The sequence below is a fragment of the Ochotona princeps genome, chromosome 5, assembly GCF_030435755.1.
Source record: "Ochotona princeps isolate mOchPri1 chromosome 5, mOchPri1.hap1, whole genome shotgun sequence".
Lineage (NCBI taxonomy): Eukaryota > Metazoa > Chordata > Mammalia > Lagomorpha > Ochotonidae > Ochotona > Ochotona princeps.
The window spans coordinates 54,001,627-54,020,266 of record NC_080836.1 but is presented as its reverse complement, the minus strand read 5'-3'; the positions used below and the strand labels follow the sequence as shown (position 1 = coordinate 54,020,266).

General features: G+C 42.5%; 2 protein-coding genes across 4 annotated transcripts in view; one reads left to right on the top strand and one right to left on the bottom strand.

Moving 5' to 3' along the window:
* The window catches only part of LOC131480332 (splicing factor, proline- and glutamine-rich-like), a 141,678-nt gene extending 130,781 nt beyond the window's left edge, over positions 1-10,897 (bottom strand). Inside the window, exons 1-3 of the mRNA XM_058664281.1 lie at positions 10,775-10,897; positions 10,267-10,677; positions 6,116-6,188 (exon numbers count right to left, since the gene is read on the bottom strand). Of these exons, the coding sequence (XP_058520264.1) occupies positions 6,116-6,188; positions 10,267-10,677; positions 10,775-10,897 (607 nt within the window). The remainder of the gene's footprint in view (positions 1-6,115; positions 6,189-10,266; positions 10,678-10,774) is intronic.
* Positions 10,475-18,640, top strand: part of GPR155 (G protein-coupled receptor 155) — a 43,725-nt gene continuing 35,559 nt past the window's right edge. The window contains exons 1-2 of one of the 3 annotated variants that reach the window (XM_058664652.1): positions 10,475-10,546; positions 14,995-15,491. In XM_058664652.1, coding sequence (XP_058520635.1) covers positions 15,026-15,491 — 466 coding nt within the window. In that variant the 5' untranslated portion in view covers positions 10,475-10,546; positions 14,995-15,025. Of the gene's footprint in view, positions 10,547-10,729; positions 10,941-14,994; positions 15,492-18,640 lie in introns of those variants that run through there. The other 2 variants (XM_004577046.3, XM_058664650.1) reach the window with 2 other exon arrangements.

Genomic DNA, 18,640 nt, shown 5'->3' with positions numbered 1-18,640 from the left:
GTTGGATTCCAGACCATGATGAACAATCCTGCTTCACTGCAGTTCTCAGTCCTCTGACTAAGCCTCAGCTTGTAGTTTTCTCTCCATTTGCTCATTTGCTTTTCTTGGGTCCTTGAAAAATAACTCATACTCACAAACCAAATGGATTTTTCTAGCACCTAATTATCAATATACAATAATGAAACAAGTGAGAAAATGCTGAGAGAAACAATGACTGAGTGCCCAGAGGCACAGCAAGACTAAACCCTACGACAGAAAACAATGTAATAACTATTACCAAATGGGAGGAAATGGCTCAATTCTAATGCTCCTCCCTCTTCGGCCTTTTGTAGCATAGTTCCTGTACTGTCTCCTTAACCACAAGTTTGCATTGTTTAGCCTCAATGGAACTCAGGAAAAGCATCTTTCATTTCCAAGAACTGAGGAAGAAAAGTTTGCTTTCTGATACTACTTTGTAATTAGTCCACTAATAGTCTACATTGGGCCCAGCGTGGTAGCCTAGTGGCTAAAGTCCTCGGCATGCACATACCGGGATCCCATATGGGCACTGGTTTCATATGCAAGCTGCTCCACTTCCCATCCAGCTCGCTGCTTGTGGCCTGGGAAAGCAGTTGAGGATGGTCCAAAGCCTTGAGACCGTGTACCCGAATGGGAGACCAGGAAGATGCTCGGGGCTTTGGATCATTTCAGTTCTGGCCACTGAGGCTGGCTACTTGGGGAGTGAATCAGCAGACGGAAGATCTTCCTGTCTCTCCTCTTCTCTGTATATTTGACTTTCCAATAATAATAATAATAATAATAATAATAATAATAATAAATCTATTAAAAATAATCTACATTGTTTGAAACGTCCAGCTATTATGTAAAAGGACTTTTTCCTCTTCATCCTCTCAGACTGGTCAACCTCCTGTGACAGTGGACATGCCCATTTTCCATACATGGTCTGAAGTAAGCACAAGGGTTGTAGACAACCTAGAGAAATAGCTGCCTTCCTCTGCTTTTTGATACAGTAACAGAACACCAGAGCTGGGCAACTTAGAAAGAGGTTTATGTAGTCCACAGTTCCAGGAGAAGTGAAATCTTTTTCTTTTTTCTGTTTAATTTTTATTTTTGATAATATAATTCCAAAAACTCAGGGATTCCCTCTTCTACCCTCTCCATTTTGGGGTAAATTCTAAACTGGGTAGCCACAGCTGGCAAAGACTTCATGCCACTTCAACCCATAGCAGAAAGTGGAAGAAAATAAGCAAGCATGCGTGTGTGTGAGAGAGAGGCATACAATCAAGAACTGAAGGAAGGTGCCAGACTCCATGACAATATACTCTTACATTCACTCAACCAATCCCCCCAAGAGAATCTCTGGGAGACTGCATGATTCCATTCTTGGGGGTAGAGCACTCAGGAACTTACCAACTGTCACAATGGAAATCAAATTTCAACATGATATTTGGTGGAGTCACACCAAGGCGGTGGTCATTTCCTCCTTATTCTAATCTTTGCCACTCATAGCTAGATGGAATAGAAGACAGTTGAGAAGTAATTCAGACTGGAGCTTTGAATGTCACTGGAATCTCTGCTTGTGGTTTGAAGATTTCTAAACAGTGTTGCAATTGCCCTCAGAGGTGGTTTCCTATTGCCTCTGAAATAAATGATTTAATACACTATGGAGGGCCTGGAGGCGTGGCCTAGTGGCTAAGGTCCTCGCCTTGAGCGCCCCTGGATCCCATGTGGGCGCCGGTTCTAGTCCCGGCAGCTCCACTTCCCATCCAGCTCCCTGCTTGTGGCTTGGGAAAGCAGTCGAGGATGGCCCAAACTTTGGGACACTGCACCCGTGTGGGAGACCTGGAGGAGGTTCCTGGTTCCTGGCTTCGGATCAGCGCGGATCGGCGTGCATCGGCCAGTTGCGTCTCACTTGGGGAGTGAATCATCGGACGGAAGATCTTTCTCTCTGTCTCTCCTCCTCTCTGTATATCTGACTTTGTAATAAAGTAAATAAATCTTTAAAAAAAAATACACTATGGAAAATGTTGGGCTTAAAGGTTCTGCTTTTTAAAAAAGATTTTATTTATTTTTATTTGAAAGTCAGATTCACAAAGAGAGGGAATACCTTCCATCCATCAATAATAGCTCAAAGAAAAAGGCTAAGAGAGTGTTTCCATTTTAAGAGATTTTCTAAATACAGCACTTCATAAACATGTCTAGTGCATACTGTAAGAACTAGTAAATCAATAAACATTTAAGACATACCTACCAATCACCAACAACTTTTAAAAAATATTTTGTTTTTAATTTTTAAATTTTTTGATTATTTTATTTTCATTTGAAAGACAGTTACAGTAAACAGGACAGACAGATCTCCCATCTGCTGCTCTATTTTCTAATTGGCTGCAATAGCCAGAGCTGGGCCAATCCAAAGCGAGGAACCAGGAGCTTCTTCTGGGACTCCCAGGTGGGTGCAAACCCATGGAATTGAGCCATCCTCCATTGCCTTCCAGGTGCATTAGCAGGGAGCTGGATCAGAAACGGAGCATCTGGGACTCAAACCAGTGCCAGTATGGGAGGTGGGCACCCATGGCACCAGCCCCAAAAACTTTTTTTAAATGTTTTATTATTATTTATTTTCATCTGCTTGAAAGGCACAATGAAAAGATGAAAGGTCTGATTCACTCCCCACATGCCAACAGCAGGCCAATGCCAGGAGCCCAGCACTTCATCAGTTTGTGGGTGGCAAAGCCCCAAGAACTTAAGCCATAATATCCATATTATTTTCGTTGTTGTTCTGCTTTTTAAATGCTGGGCCAGAGAAAAGCCTCTAGTTGCCCACATTTGAGTTTTACCTGAGATCAATAAAAAGACCAATAACCAGATGGGGAGTTTCATTTTCTTCACTGTTATGAGATGCATTAGCAAGAAAAGTGGGTAGGAAGTGGGGACTCAGTGGTGTAGACAGCTTATCCTCAGCCTGTTAGTGTCCACATCCCATATGGGTTCCAGTTCATGTCCTGGTTGCTCCACTTAGGATTCAGCTCTCTGCATGTGGCCTGGGAAAGCAGCAGAGGACAGCTGAAGTCCTTGGGCCTCTGCACCCATAGGGGAGTCCCTAAAGAAGCTCCTGACCCCTGACTTTGGATTGGATCAATCAGCTCAGCTCTGGTCATTGCAGCCAATTGGAGAGTGAACAGCAGAGTAAAGACCTCTCTCTCTGTAGGGTGTGCCTTTCAAATGGAAATTAAAAACAAAGAAGAAGAAGAAGAAAAGAAAAAGAAAAAAAGAAGTGGGGACTGAAACCTCCTACACTTTAATACAGGACACAGATGTCTCAAGCAGTGGCTTACTTTGCACCACAACCCCTGCCCCAAGGGACAGTTCTTGATACTGAGGAAACCACGGAAATTAACACAGACAGCAGATCTTCCCTTATATGAACAAAGCAGACTGGAACCCTAAGACATATTCTCCACTAGAACAATAATTCGGAGCTATATGCTTAGTTATTACGTTCATGATGTGACAGCCTTTTCTGAGCTAGCTATTTACACAAAAGTTGTACTTGCGTTTTAAACTAGAGGCAGTTAGAATCCATTTTGTACCACAACAAACGGTATTACATGAGGCTTTTTCCACTTCCCAGTTGGTTTTAACTTCTCATGTTAAAATACAAATCAGAAAATGTTCTACACAGTTACAAGCTTCTTTCTTTAAAGATTGCAAATTAAAGAAATTTGTCTAAGAACTCATTTTTAAATTAACTAGGAGCAGAGAATTTTTTGTTTTTACTGTTCATATTCCAAAAAGAAATTGGTTGTGCCAGCCAAGTCACCACGCTTCTAGTATATAGTTCTGCACTCTATAGTTAAACTACCGATGTAGCTTTCAGTTTCATATCCTTATTCTGTTTTTTGTTGTTCTGCTTCTTAAGTGCTGGGCCAGACAAAAGCCTCTCTATTTGCCCACATTTGAGCTTTACCTGAGATCAATAAAAAGACCAATAACCAATGAGAGGTTTCATTTTCTTCACTTTCATGAGAATGTTTCAGCAGCAATTTGGAAGGAAGGGAAAGAAAGCTATTAGGTATGTAAGCAAACACACTATAGCTGCATACTAAATTAAAAGCTTTGGGGGCTGGCACTGTGGCATAGTAGGCTAAGCATCCACCGACATGCCAGCATCCCATATGGGTGCCAGTTAAGGTTCTGGCTTCTCCACTTCCAATCCAGCTCCTTGCTTATGGACTGGGAAAGCAGTGGAGGATGGCCCAAGACCTTGGGCCCCTGTACCTATGTGCAGACCTGGAGAAAGCTTCTGACTACAGATTGGCCCAGCTCCAGCAGTTGTGGCCATTTGGAAAGTAAACCAGTGTCACAAGATCTTTCTCCCTCTCTCTGTCTCTCTATAACTCTGCTTTTTCAAACAAACAAATACGTTAAATCTTTTTAAAAAAATGCAACCCTTATGCGCGAAAATGATTCCTGAGGATACCCCCATAAAAACCAAAAGATTGTTTTCATGGTTTTCTCTTGATAGATAAGAAATCATTTTAATAATAACATTTACAACAACAAAAGTTTAAAAACTTGGGAGGAATTTTTAAATAAACGATAAACCTAGACCAAGTGAAAAGTAGAAAAAAACTTTCAAACTTCAGTTACTATAAGACAGTGTTAACATAGTAACTTATATCAAATAACTCCCTTTGAAGAGAAGTACACTTCACACACTATTTATGGAGCATCTACCACATATCAAGAGCTACTGTAACACTGATGGAATTTCACTTGCCTGGCTTCAGTCTGGCCAGGCCCAGGTGCAGCAGATGCAAGATCTCTTTCTCTGTTTCTCTCTCTCTCTCTCTGTTTCACTCTTCCAGGTGAATAAATCTTTTTTTTTAAAAGATTTATTCATTTTATTACAGCCAGATATACACAAAGGAGGAGAGACAGAGAGGAAGATCTTCCGTCCAATGATTCACTCCCCAAGTGAGCCGCAACGGGCTGATGCACGCCAATCCGAAGCCGGGAACCAGGAACCTCTTCCGGGTCTCCCACACCGGTGCAGTGTCCCAAAGCTTTGGGCAGTCCTCAACTGCTTTCCCAGGCCACAAGCAGGGAGCTGGATGGGAAGTGGAGCTGCCGGGATTAGAACCGGCGCCCATATGGGATCCCGGGGCTTCAAGGCGAGGACTTTAGCTGCTAGGCCATGCAGCCGGGCCCCAGGTGAATAAATCTTGTAAAATATTATTAAAATTACATATTATTTTTAGGGTTAGCATTGTGGCACTGACGGTAATGCAGGTATCACATTGGGCACTGCTACATGTCCCAGCTGCTCCACTTCTGATCTAGCTTCCTATTAATGATTTGGGAAAAATAGCAAAAGATGGTCCAAGTGCTTGGGCCCCTACCACTCAAATGAAGATCTGGATGAAGCCCCAGGCTCCTGGCTTCCACAGCCATCAGCGGAATGGACTGCAGATGGAAGATCTCTTACTCTTTTAAAATAAATAGATAAATATTTTAAATATAGATGAGAAATTTTCTTTTCCAAAGATTTATTTATTTTAATTTAAAAGGCAGAGAGAAGCAGAGACACAGAATATTATCCACCTGCCGGTTCACTCCCCCAGTGGCCACAATGGCCAGAGCTGGGCCAATGTGAAGTCAGGAACCAGGAGCTTCTGGGTCTCCCATGTAGGTGCAGCGGTCCAAGGACTTAGGCCATCCTCTGCTACTTTCCCAATCCACAAGCGAGGAGCTGGATGGGAAGTAGAGCAGCTGGGACTAGAACCAGTGCTCATATGGGATGCTAGTGTTGCAGGTGGAAGATTAGCTGCTGAGCCACTGTGTTGGTCCTCAGAAGTTTTCTACACAGAAAAATCACATGTAATGTTACCCCTTATATATAACCACAACTGGCACTTGCCTTTAGAATTTTTTCCTATGCATTTGATAACAGAAAATTTGATTTAAACCTATTTAAGTAGTTAAGGAAACTTATTGGTTTACATGAATAAAAAGTCCACAGGCAGACTAATTAGGCTGTTTCCAGAGAGGCTTTTCCCACAGTCAACATGCCATCACAAGACTCCATTTACTTTTTTCTGCCTGCTGTGCCTACCTTGGTCCACATCATTCTCAGACTGGCTTCTCTCATGGTTCCAAGATAATAACTGCCAGCATCTTCCCCTTCTCTGGAAAAGGAAAAAAGAAAAGAAAAAAGAAAGGAGAGATAGAGAGAGAACATTACATTCTTTGCAAAAGTCCAGAGAGTCATCTCTATTATACTGTACTAGGTCAATGCTCACCCTGACTCGGCTATTAAGCCCACTAAGCAGTATTCCAACTGAATGCTCCAGTTTTTGTCACATTAACACTGAAGGTAGAATGAATTTACCATTTCCAGAATCACAGATCCCTGTAGAGAAAACATTGCTGTTGGAAATGAAAGAATGTTTTAAGATTTATTTCTATTGGAAAGGCAGATGATATTTACAGAGAGGAGACAGAGTGAAAGACCTTCTATCCGCTGATCCATTCCCCAAATGGCCACAATGGCAGGAGTTGAACCAATCCAAAACCAGGAGCCAAGAGCTTCCTCCAGGTCTCTCATACAGGCGTAGCGGCCCAAGGGCTGGGGACATCCTCTAATGCATTTCCAGGCCACAAGCAGGGAGCTGGATTGAGTGTGGTGTAGTTGGGACACAAACCAGCACCAACATGGGATCCTGGCACTTGCAAGGTGAGTATTTAGCCTTGAGCTGTCAAGTATGGCCTAGGAAGGAGAATTTTTAAGAATAACATCATTTTAGACACACTAAAACAAGGTATTTTGTCACTTTTACCTAATTTAATCAACTTTGACTACACTTTAAGAATGGTTCAGTTTCAATATTTTAAAAGACCATTCTCAAAATTTCATTCAATAGGCATTAACAATGGTGATTATAGGTGTACATTTATGGATTTTTAAATGCTAATATTAGTAAATGAGGGTCCAGTATTGTGAAATAGTGTGTTAAGCAGTCTTCTGCCCCACTAGCATCCCATATGGGCACTGGTTCAAGAACCAGCTGCTCCTCTTCCTGACTCCCTGCTTATGTATCTGGGAAAGCAGAGGAAGATGGCCCAAGTGCTTGGGCCCCTGTCACCGTATGGGGGAACTGGATGAAGTTATGGGCACAGCTCTGGCCACTGGAACCATGAGGGGAGTGAATCAGAGAACAGAAAATTGGTATCTTTCAGTCTCTAACTTAGCCTTTCAAAAAAGAAAAACTAGTAACTCAAAAATGTTACTGAAAATCAGGTGTGTGAAAATTACAAGAAAAAAATCACAAGTACTTGATTTTTGGAAAAAGTAAAATTCATCAGAAATCCACATGCGCATCATATTGCCTCAGTGTATGTCCTGCCTGACCCCTTGCTTTATTCCTCCTGACAATCTTGAGTGGCCAGAGTTGAAGGAAATGGAGTATCAGAAAGTGCAAAAGCTGCAGGTCCATTTTATTTGTAAGTGGACATTAAGATACAGTTACGGTTTTTACTCCAATAATATTTTCTTTCTCTTAACAATATACTAGAGGTCAACATTTGACAGTATCATCAGAAGGTGTCAGGGTGGAATTAAATTACTTTCTAATGACATTCTTTGCCAATCGTTTTATCTAAGGATGACTTTTAAACAAAGTCTTTCACCTACAAATGGGCTACTTCTAGACCGCTTTGCCACAAGCTGTCTTGTTCTCAGAACACTCATTCACTCCTTAAGTTATCACTGTGAACCATGTCCCTTAGTTCTGCCTTTTCTCCCATTTTTCTGCTTTCTCTTCAGGCACTTGCCAGAAAGCTCTGTAAACATGTATTGGTGCTTTCCTGAGTAGTTAGTTCACAGAATGAGGAGGTCTCTCATTCTTAACGTTTTATTTTTCATATATATATTTCATATATATCATATATTTATATATTTTATATTTCAAATATGTATATACTTTAAAACTTTACTGTTAATGGAAAGGCAGATCTATAGAGAGAAGGAGAGACAGAGATAAAGCTCCTCTATCTGCTGGTTAATTCTCTAGATGGCTGCAACCACTGCAGCTGAGTTGATTTGAAGCCAGAAGCCAGGAGCCTCCTCCAGGACACCCACACAGGTGAAGGATCCTAAGGCTTTGGGGACATCCTCCTCTGCTTTCCCAGGCCACCTATGGGGAGCCAGAAGTGAAGTGGAGCAGCTGGGACACGAACTGGTACCCAAATGGGATACTGGTGATTGAAATGTGAGGATACTTGAAGGCGTCCAGGATCCCATATGGCCGCCGGTTCTAATCCCGGCAGCTCCACTTCCCATCCAGCTCCCTGCTGTGGCCTGGGAAAGCAGTCGAGGACGGCCCAATGCTTTGGGACCCTGCACCCGCGTGGGAGACCTGGAGGAGGTTCCTGGTTCCTGGCATCGGATCGGCACACACCAACCCGTGGCGGCTCACTTGGGGAGTGAATCATCGAAGGAAGATCTTCCTCTCTGTCTCTCCACCTCTCTTTGTATATCTGACTTTGTAATAAACATAAATCTTCAAAAAAAAAAAAAGGTGAGGATAAGCCAATGGAGCTATTGTGCTGGGCTAACTATCCAGGTGTTCTGAAACCAATTATTCTATCTCATAGAGCCTCTGACAGAGAAGGTAACTTCTTCAAAATAAAGGAGACTAAACCAGTAATTTCCCAAGTTTTTAGATTTTATACTTTATACCAGATTCACTATCTTTTGCTTGTTCTGGCTTCCCCACTTAAGTATGTCTTCATTTTCAGCTAACACACACAGAGGGCCCAGTGTGGTAGCCTAGAGGCTAAAGTCCTAGCCTTGCATGCACTAGGATCTCATATGAGCGCCGGTTCTAATCCCGGCAGCCCTGCTTCCCATCCAGTTCCCTGCTTGTGGCCTGGGAAAGCAGTCGGGGATGGCACAAAGCCTTGGGACCCTGCAACTGCTTGGGAGACCTGGAAGAAGCTCCTGACTCCTGGCTTGGGATCAGCTAAGCACTGGTCATTGCTGTCACGTGAATGGAAGATCTTTCTGTCTCTCCTCCTCTCTGTATATCTGATTTTGCAACAAAAATAAATAAATCTTTCAAATATATACACATAGAAAGTAAAGGAATTTAGGCCTAGAAACATTTTGGAAGCCATTTCAACTCCTTTTCATTATAACGGATGAATAAATGTATAGGTTCATTAACTTCTTCCTCTTGGCCCTATTAGTGAGCCCCAGTGGTAATGTCCCTCAGGCCCATTCTATCCTTCTTACTGTTAGCACGCCAGAATAAGTCTCCATTTCCCTATGTCTTGGTTCTTCCCCAAAGTCACCACATTTTCTTGCCTTAAACCTCCCTTTTCCACAAATTCTGGGGGCGCTTCCAGGTTACACATAAAAAATTAGTATGATCACTATGACATATTCCTGTGGAAAAAACTAATTGCTTTACTGTTATTAAAGGATAAAGCTCAAACTAGCTTAGGGAAGTAACTTACCTTCCCAAACATATCTTAGTATTTCCTTAATTAAAGATAAAAGTTCAACAAATATTTAATGGAAATAATCTCCCAAGTTTCGAAATAGAAATCCTGTTAGCTTTGAGAAACGATGTTACTTGCACTTTTTAAAGGACCCAGATTCAAGGGAAATAAAAACGACATTAGAAAGTGAGAACAAACAAAAAATGCATACCTTTCCTAGTTTTACTATCTACCGATTTTCACCTGGTTTCAGATGCTGTGACTCACCCTAGCCTTACCGTTTTTCTTGGCAATCCACACAGGTTTGCATCTTTGTTCTAAAACTGCAGCGATAATTAAAAAAAAAATCGAATGTGCAAAATTAAAATTCTTAAAATTGTGGAGATACCCACTTAAATTGGGTCCTAAATATGTTTAAACGTGGAATAACACTGATTACAAAAGGCTGACGCAAATACAGCATTTCTTAGGCTTCCAAAGTGGAGCACCACATTAGTATTTGTGGCACTTCAAGTTCTGGAAGTTTCTCACCTATACACCCAATTTCTTACGGAATGTACATGTAGCTTTCCTCACAACAAAAGTACAACCAGTGTTGGACAGAGTGCTGACTCCAGCTTTCCAGTCCTTTTATCTCCTCATTTAAGGTCGAAGTACACACTGCCCTGGGCACGGCGGAACGCAGGATTTTGACCCAGGGCTGAATTTAGGTCTTTGCTTTTAATGTGTACGCTACAAAACAAAACCCAAACACATGCTAACCCAGAGAGCAAACGCCGGCTCACAGGATGCTGAGCTCAGATAGCGGAAAGCCCACGGGGAATTCCACACCACGCCGCCATTTTGCCGAGGCCCGGCGGCCGGAAGTCGCGCCCGGCGGGGCGGGGTCTGAAAAACCCGCTCGAGGACCCCCGGAGCTCGGAATCCCGATGCCCCGGGGGGACAGGAGGCTGTGGGAGGAGGGTGGAGTGGGATGCGGTGCGGGCCGCTTGACTCCAGCCCTGAGGCAGCGGGCGGACCTGAGGGCGGGACCAAGACTGTGGTGAGCAGGAATCCGGAGGACCGGAGCGAGACCTGAGGGAGCTGCGGGTGTTTGAGGCGGGGGGCGGAGCCTGCGGGGCCTGAGGGCGGGGCCTGTGGGCCGGGCGGTGGCCTATGAGGGAAGGCCGGAGGCTGGGGGCGGGGGGCGGGGTCCGGGGGTGGAGCCTGCGGGCCGGGCGGGGCCGGGGGCGGGCCGGGGGCGGGAGCTGACAGGGCCGCAGCGGCTCACCCCGACCTCACTTTCTCGGAACCTGAGTGAGCTGCTGCTGCCGGCCACCGGCGGCGCTCGGCGGAGAGGGCTGGGGGCGGGAGATGAGGGTGATTTCCTCCCTCCTGGGCCCTCTACGAGCATCTACTCCCTTCTTCTGGAAGCCCCGGGGCTGCAGACATAGCAGGTGAGATGGGCCGCCGGGGATCTGCGTCTTGGCTCGACCTTCGGGGACACCCGATGCCGTCGCCCCCTGCCCCTTGGTTCTTGGTAGGTGGACAGCAGCAGGCCCCCCTGCGCCCCGGCTTCGCGGCCCGCAGCTCCTGCCTTTGGAACGACGAGCGCGACCACCGATAGGGAAGGCTGGCGCAGGGGTGGGGGCGGCTTGTCTCTTCGGGGACCTGACTTGCGGTCCTCACTGCACGTGCTTGCACCCCGCCATCCAGTGCCCCTGTAGCCCCAGGGTGGCTCAGTGTCTGCTTCTCCTGGGAGGGGCTGCTGCCTAGGTACCTGGAGCGCCGAGCCCAATTTCCTCCGTTATTCTCTTTTGGAGTATATTAGTTAACCATGGCGTTGTGACTCCCATCCCGTGGGAAGCTAGCTGAGCGAGCACAGCTGGGCAGCCTTTCCACCTAACGCTGCTGCCTTTTGGGCTGCCCACCTTTTGGGCAGCCTGATTGTTTGGGAGACTTTTCCCGCACTCCTTATGTTGGAAGGCTCAGAGGAGGGAAGCCAGCGGTACAGAACGCACTCCCCGCCCTGGCTTTCCGGGGAGGACTTTGGTGCCCCCGCAAGTGGGCAGCAGTGGCTGTGTGGTGTGACTGTTGGTGTTGAATAGTGCCGCTCTGCATTACGCTTTGCCCATGGGATAATGATATTGGGTGTTTGGGAAACAGCCCAAGAGTTTGACTCTTTCTATTTGAAGGTAATCACCCTCACTTCATTTTTATAGAATATATATCCATTTTGACAGAATAGCTGCTTAACACTTTCAGTGATCTCTGTTAATCCAAGCCAAATACAAATGGCTTGTATAGCATTTCTGCAGTCCCTGCCCCAGTGACCATCTTTTCCTGTGACAGGTCAACTTGATTTTTCTATAGTAAGTCTTGGTTTTAGAGATGAAAAAATTGCATGCAATTAAAAATTTCAAAACTCTTCACTCGTGGTGGTTTCTGTTCATTTTAAAAATATGGTTGGAAAAATATATTTCCATTTAAAAAATATCCAAATGAGATAAACTTTCTAAGTCCTTTCGAGTATTTTGACTTTCCCTCAGTTAGCCAGCATTGCTTTTGTAATATCAGAAAAAAAATGTTACAAGAAAGTTTTTGGAAAGGGGCATGTGACATTTGAAAGTGCTTCTTCAGTTTTCAGCTAATTGAAAATTGCACTGCTAAGATTTGACCATCACCTGGTGAAAAAGTGAAGTGCTCTCTCCTCACTGTTTACAACCGTTTAGGATCAGACTCCATTAAATGCAAGTTATTGTTTGTTATAAAACAGAAACTCATACTCTTATGACACATCCTGGGTAATGCAAAAGTCTTTGAAGAACCAGCATTAGACAATGGGATTGTTTTTCTTGGTTACAACTCTTATCATCAGAACTACAGCTTCTAAGAGCAACTGCTGTCATTTCTAGAAGGCATACTCGGTGATAAGCTGTGCACTCAACAGCCACACCACGGCCTTCTACGAACGGTTTTGACTGTCACTTGACAGCTGAGGGTCCTGAACTCCAGGGAGGCCAAGTCGTGGAACTGAGAAGGAATAAAACCTAGAATCTGCTTGACTCTTCCCTTTGTTTGCTCTGCTAGTTAAAAATGTTGATGAAGACAAAAAAAGAAGAAGATTAGAATAGGTTGAAATGCTGGTTTATGAGCAGTCTGAATCCTTATTTAAGGCAGAGATATGGGGAACTTCTAAAAAAAACTCAGAAAACTAGGCTAGTTGGTCCCTTTCTTCAGCACCACCTTTCCAAGACCACATTTTTTTTTAGTTAAGTTCAAAAGTGACATTTTTTTTTAATTGACGGGTTGGATTTGCAGAGAGAAGGAGAGACAGGGAAAAATATCTTCTATCTGCTGGTTCACTCCACAGGTGGCCACAATGGGCTTAGAGCTGAGTTGATACAAAGCCAGGAGTCAGGAGCCCCTTTGGGTCTACCACACGGATGCAGGGTCCCAAGGATTTGGGCCATCTTCCTCTGCTTTCTCAGGCCACAAGTAGGGAGCTGGAAGGGAAGTAGAGCAGCCAGGACACAAACCTGCATCCCTATGGGATCCCAGCTCATGCAATGCGAGGACTTCAGCAGCTAGGCTACGGCATCAGGCCCCAAAACCACATTTCTTAGGAGTTCCAAATGTTGAATGTTTTTGTTGAGTTGTTGACCAGCTTCTTACTTCAAGTACGGGTGTTTGTCCCACTAACAGCTTTCCCAGGGTATAATTTGATGCTTATTTGGTAAACTTCAAGTATGTGAGTATTACAGGTTTCATGTATATTGACCACTCCTATCTAATCCTGGTAGAAAAATATTGTCCTAATCCAGATTAAATGTAAGGTTTTTAAATGGTGTGGTTTATACCTGGGCAGCACAGAGAAAATTCTTGGACACACCCCCATGTATCAGTTGTTGGTGATCTCTGGCCTGCTGGCTGAGGTTTTTTAATGTCAAGAGGTTGGTTGGAGAACTTGACCTGGGCATTTCATGAAGTGTGAGTTTTTTTACATTTTACTGTATTTCAAGCCATTTTATATGGTCAACCTACATTAACCACTTGAAATTGGTAATTTTCATCATATTAAATTCAAGATGTTAATAAAAGCTGATTAGCTTCAGAATTGGCCAAACCTTGTGTCCATTGTGTCCCTTAGCATCAAGAGATTTGATAAAATGTTTGTAATATTAGCATAACAAATTTATTGCTTGTTTTAGCATTTTGGGAGCATCTTTAGAACACTTTACAACACATTTTGTGTTCCTTAGCATTTTATGAACATCTTTAGAACATTTTAAGGCACACTCTGTGTTCTTGAGCTTGTTACAGTGAATAATTTAGAATAATACTGTACCAAATTCTGTGCATCCATTAGCTAATGCCTGAAACAGGACACTGACTTATGAAGGGATAAGAGGTTTATTGACTCATTCATTAAAAAATATTTGTTCCAGTATATTCTATGTGCCAGGTACTATGACATGTTAAGAGCACAATAGTAATATAACGCTTATAAAATCCTTGCTTATGCAACACTTACAGCCTAGGGAAAGAGATAGTCATAAACAGTCACTCTAATACATTTGATAAGTATAAACCAAGAAAAGCTGACCTGAAAGTGATGTGATTCAGTTGGTGAGGGAATCACATCCTGACTTTGGGGTGAGTGAAGCCTAACCTGATAACAATGAATCATGAGCCACAGGGTTTGGAGGCTGAGTAGGTGTTAATTATGTAGAAAATGGCAGATGGGGCAGAGAAGAGAATGGTTTAAAGAGTACTGAATGTGCCAAGTCCCCTCTGGCACAAAGGGACTAGGGAACCAGTATGTGTGGCTGGGGTAAAAGCTACTATAAGTAAGATGGTGGAATTCTATTCTTTTATTCATCCGGTTCTCTTTCACTTTCTCCCTTACATTCTCTGAAGGGCTATATTCCATTTGGTTGAGTGGTTACTCTATACTAATTGAGACTCTAAGGTAGACATTCGTCTCAAGTTCCTGTGAGGTAAATAGTTGCCACTTCACAGATAAGTGAGGCACAAGTTGATTCAAAGCATGATACATGATGCTCTGCTATGTTCTTCTTCTTGGTACTTAAGTGTGATTATGGACTGCAAGTTTACCCCTGTCCCCCATGTGACTCCTTCATGTCACCCGGAGAGCTTCCATGGTCTCTAGACAATCCGGTTGCAGGCAGCCCCGCTCGTGCCCACTTCATGGAACTCAAGGGTGGATCATAGAAGAAAACCCCAGGGTATCACACAGCTGAAATATTTGTGGCTCTTGTGTCTGACTGAATATAGAATAGCAGTATAAATATTTTGACCTGACCTACTGCCTGTGAGAGAAAAGAGGTTATTATTTTTTTTTCCGCATCATATTTTTTCCCTGGTGGTATTAGAAAAAAGGCATATTTATTTATTTGGCCATATAATAAGAAGTCTAGGATGACAGTGTGTCATGTCAACTAGAATTCTTCTTATTGTCACTCTGACTCCTTGTTCTTTTCTTTGCAGAAAGCTGGTTGGAGGTGGAGGTTGAGAGAAAATGAGTTCTTTTTCTCATTTACCTGCTGAGAACTCAACCCCTGCAGTCAACATGACTGAGATTTTGTCTACGCCAGTAATGCATGGATTTAATTCTACTAATGACTCACCTTCCATGGCAATCACAAGGCTTTTCCCAGCTTTACTAGAGTGCTTTGGCATAGTCCTTTGCGGTTACATAGCAGGAAGGGCCAATGTCATAACATCCACACAGTCCAAAGGACTGGGAAATTTTGTCTCCAGATTTGCACTTCCAGCTTTATTATTCAAAAACATGGTTATACTTAATTTCTCCAATGTGGATTGGGCTTTCCTATATAGTATCTTAATTGGCAAAGCTTCTGTATTTTTCATTGTCTGTATATTAACCTTATTGATTGCCAGTCCCGATAATCGCTTTAGCAAAGCTGGACTATTCCCTATTTTTGCTACACAAAGTAATGACTTTGCATTGGGATACCCAATAGGTAAGTTATTTCTTTATTTGTCAAGTTTTTTTTAAATCCAGATGTTTTAGCACATAAATATGCATGCTTTTAGTTATCTAGAAATTTTTTTAGGATTTATGTATTTTCATTTGAAAGGCAGAGGAAGAGAGAAAGGGAGAGAGAGAGAATGAAAGAGAGAGAGAGATCTTCCATCTGCTGGTTCACTCCCCAAATGCCTGCCACAGCTGGAGCTGAGCCAATATAAAGCCAAGAGCCAGTGTTTCTTCTGCATCTTCCACATGAGTGCAGGAGTCCAAGGACTTGAGCCATCCTTTGCTGACTTCTCAGGGAGCTGGTTCTGAAGTGGAGTGGCAGGGACATGAAGCAGTGCCCATATGCCATATGGGATGCTGGCATCCCAGGTGGAGATTTGGCTTGCTTTGCAATGGTACCAGCCGCATAGGCATGTTAGTGACTAGTTCTTCCTATTGTATCCAAGAAAGCTTTCATTTTTTCCCCTTAAATATATCTTAAATTTGGATGAATTAAGATTTTCAGCTCCAAAGATTAAGAATCCTCTAAATGTCTACCTAAAATAAATGGCCATAACCTAATAACCTATGTGAATAGTCTTTCTAGTAGTTTCCCTTTTCTTCTCAATAATCACATTTTCCACAAGAGATCAAATTCTCAATTAAACTATGAGAAAGGTAGGTTTGTGATTGTATAAAGATAATCATTATTAAATGTTAGCAGTGGGAATTAATAATTTTCCTTTCTGCTTTACTTCTCTCATCTAAAATATATATTATTTTACATTATGTTATGTGTCCTTTGATAATGTGACATGATATAAAGACCTGAATATTGCAGATGTCTTCATTTGTTCATGCATTCACTCACTCCGAAGGGAACCGTTACATAAACTGTGCTGGCTGCTGAGAATACCCTTATGAACAAAACTCTTGTACATGTTGAGTTTACATTGTAATGGAAAGATAAATAAAATTATTTATTAAATCAGGTAGCAACAATAGCCATAAAAAAATAAAGTTGCGTGGGGGATAGGAAAAAAGGGGTACTATGAGCTAGCCATACCACTGATATGTCTTTTAACAAGAACTTACTAATGTGTTTACAAATGAGGGCTACCATTAACTATCTTTTTTCCCTAACAAATTTATTTATTTTCATTTTGCTTGAGAGACAGATACATGGACAGAGGTCTTCTATTCCATAATCCACCCCCAGATGTCCACAATAGCTGGAGCTGCACTCAATTTGAAGCTCCTCCATGGGTGATAGGAAGCCAAGCACTTGAGCCATCACCTGCTGCCTCCCAGGGTAGAAGGGCAAGAAGCTGGAAACAGGAACAGGGTTGGGATTCCAACACAGGCAGCCTGACACAGTTAGCCAATGAACCAGACATTCACCACTTTCTATTATCCAATAGTTTTCTCCTCTCCCCATCCCCAGCTTTTTCACCACTGACACCACGATTCTGGTGAGCTATGCTTTTCATCTTCCACCTTTGGCATTCCTCCATCTTGTTTTCCAGAGGTAGAGAAGTACCAAAGAAATCAGATAACTCTGAATAAAGCAGGAAGTTTAACAGGCAGGAAAAACTAGGCTCTTAGGTAACTAAGCTGTAAATAATCAGAAACTAGATAGGTGTTCCTTTAAGGTTATTGAACTTTAAAATGAAATAAAAACTCCTGGAGATAAATGACTGAGGAGTTAATGTTTGTGTACTTTATCAGGACAATTAATAACATGAACCTGTCAATACACTTATGGCATAATGCTGTTAGGTGTGCCTGAGTGTGATAGTGTTAAAAATTTAATAAATATAGCTAGATCTTCCATGAGACATGGAATAGAAATCTAGGGTGTCATACTTTTTAGATCAGTAAGCCCATAACTAAATAAAACTACCATTTTAACTTTATGGTTTACAAAGCACTTTATTATATGCGTATCTGCTTTAAGTAGGGCAGATATGGTTATCCTCATTTCCAAATAAGGAGACAGGCTTACAGAGATTTAATTGTTTTATCCCAGGTCACACAGCTAATGGGTGATTGAGAACCAGACCTAGATCTTCTGGTTCTAAATCTTAGGCATTTTTTACAACACACACAAGGAAACATTCCATAATTCTTGGAGCCAACTGGCCCTTGTAATACATTGGTTTCAGAGAGAATTTAAATTTTTTCCCTATAATAGTCCATGAAATTAGTAATAGTTGCAAAACCCCTATTAGATGAACTAACCTGTTTTCATATTGAGGTAGAATCTTCCAAGAAAAAAGAAAATAAGAGCCATTTTCACCACTGCTCTTCCTATGTCCCACATGAAATCAGTAAATGTGTTGCTGACAGTGAACTAGCCCCAGTTGCCCTGATGCTTGTCAGTTGTAGTTAGTGAGAGCTCTTGAACACTAGCCTGTACGCTGCGGCTTTACTAAAAAAACCAATGGTAAAGATGGAAGTGCTCTCCACTGGCAGAGGCCTGTGGGGTATAGTACTGGAAGAGCTTGTTCCGTCTGATGATGAGGATGTCTGTGATGCTGTCTGTGCCCGTCTGCTCTCCACCCTTGCACACAGTGGACACAGGAGACCATCCAGCAAGAAGAACTTGCCATCTGTTTACACTACAGCCTCTCCCAGAAATTCCCACTCTTAGCAAGAGAGAGGGCATCAGTTATAGGTTATAAGAAATGTCCTTTTTCAGACTGTATTTATCTCACATCCATCCAGGTTACAGGTGACTCACAGCATACTGACACAGAACAGGCAGCTAAGTTAATGAATAAAGCAAAAGAATGGTCATGTTTCCTTCTCCTGTATATTATACAATTGTAATGATCTATAAAAGTTACAGTACAGGGATTTATCTTGATTCAAGTGGCAGTTTAATGCATTGATAAGAATGACTCTTTTTCAGAAATACTTTTAAATATCCAAATGTGGGAAGAAACCAAGAACTTACCAAGGTGAAATGTTGATTTCCACAAATCTGAATGATTCCCTGCCTCTGTCATTAAAATATACTAATAGGGCATGGTTAAGTCCTATAATTTATTCTTCAAACAATGCTGATAGCATAAGTACTCTGACTAATCATAATTATGCTCTAGTGCTTGAGCTGTAAACAGAAAGGAAATGAAGCATTTAACTATTGGCCAT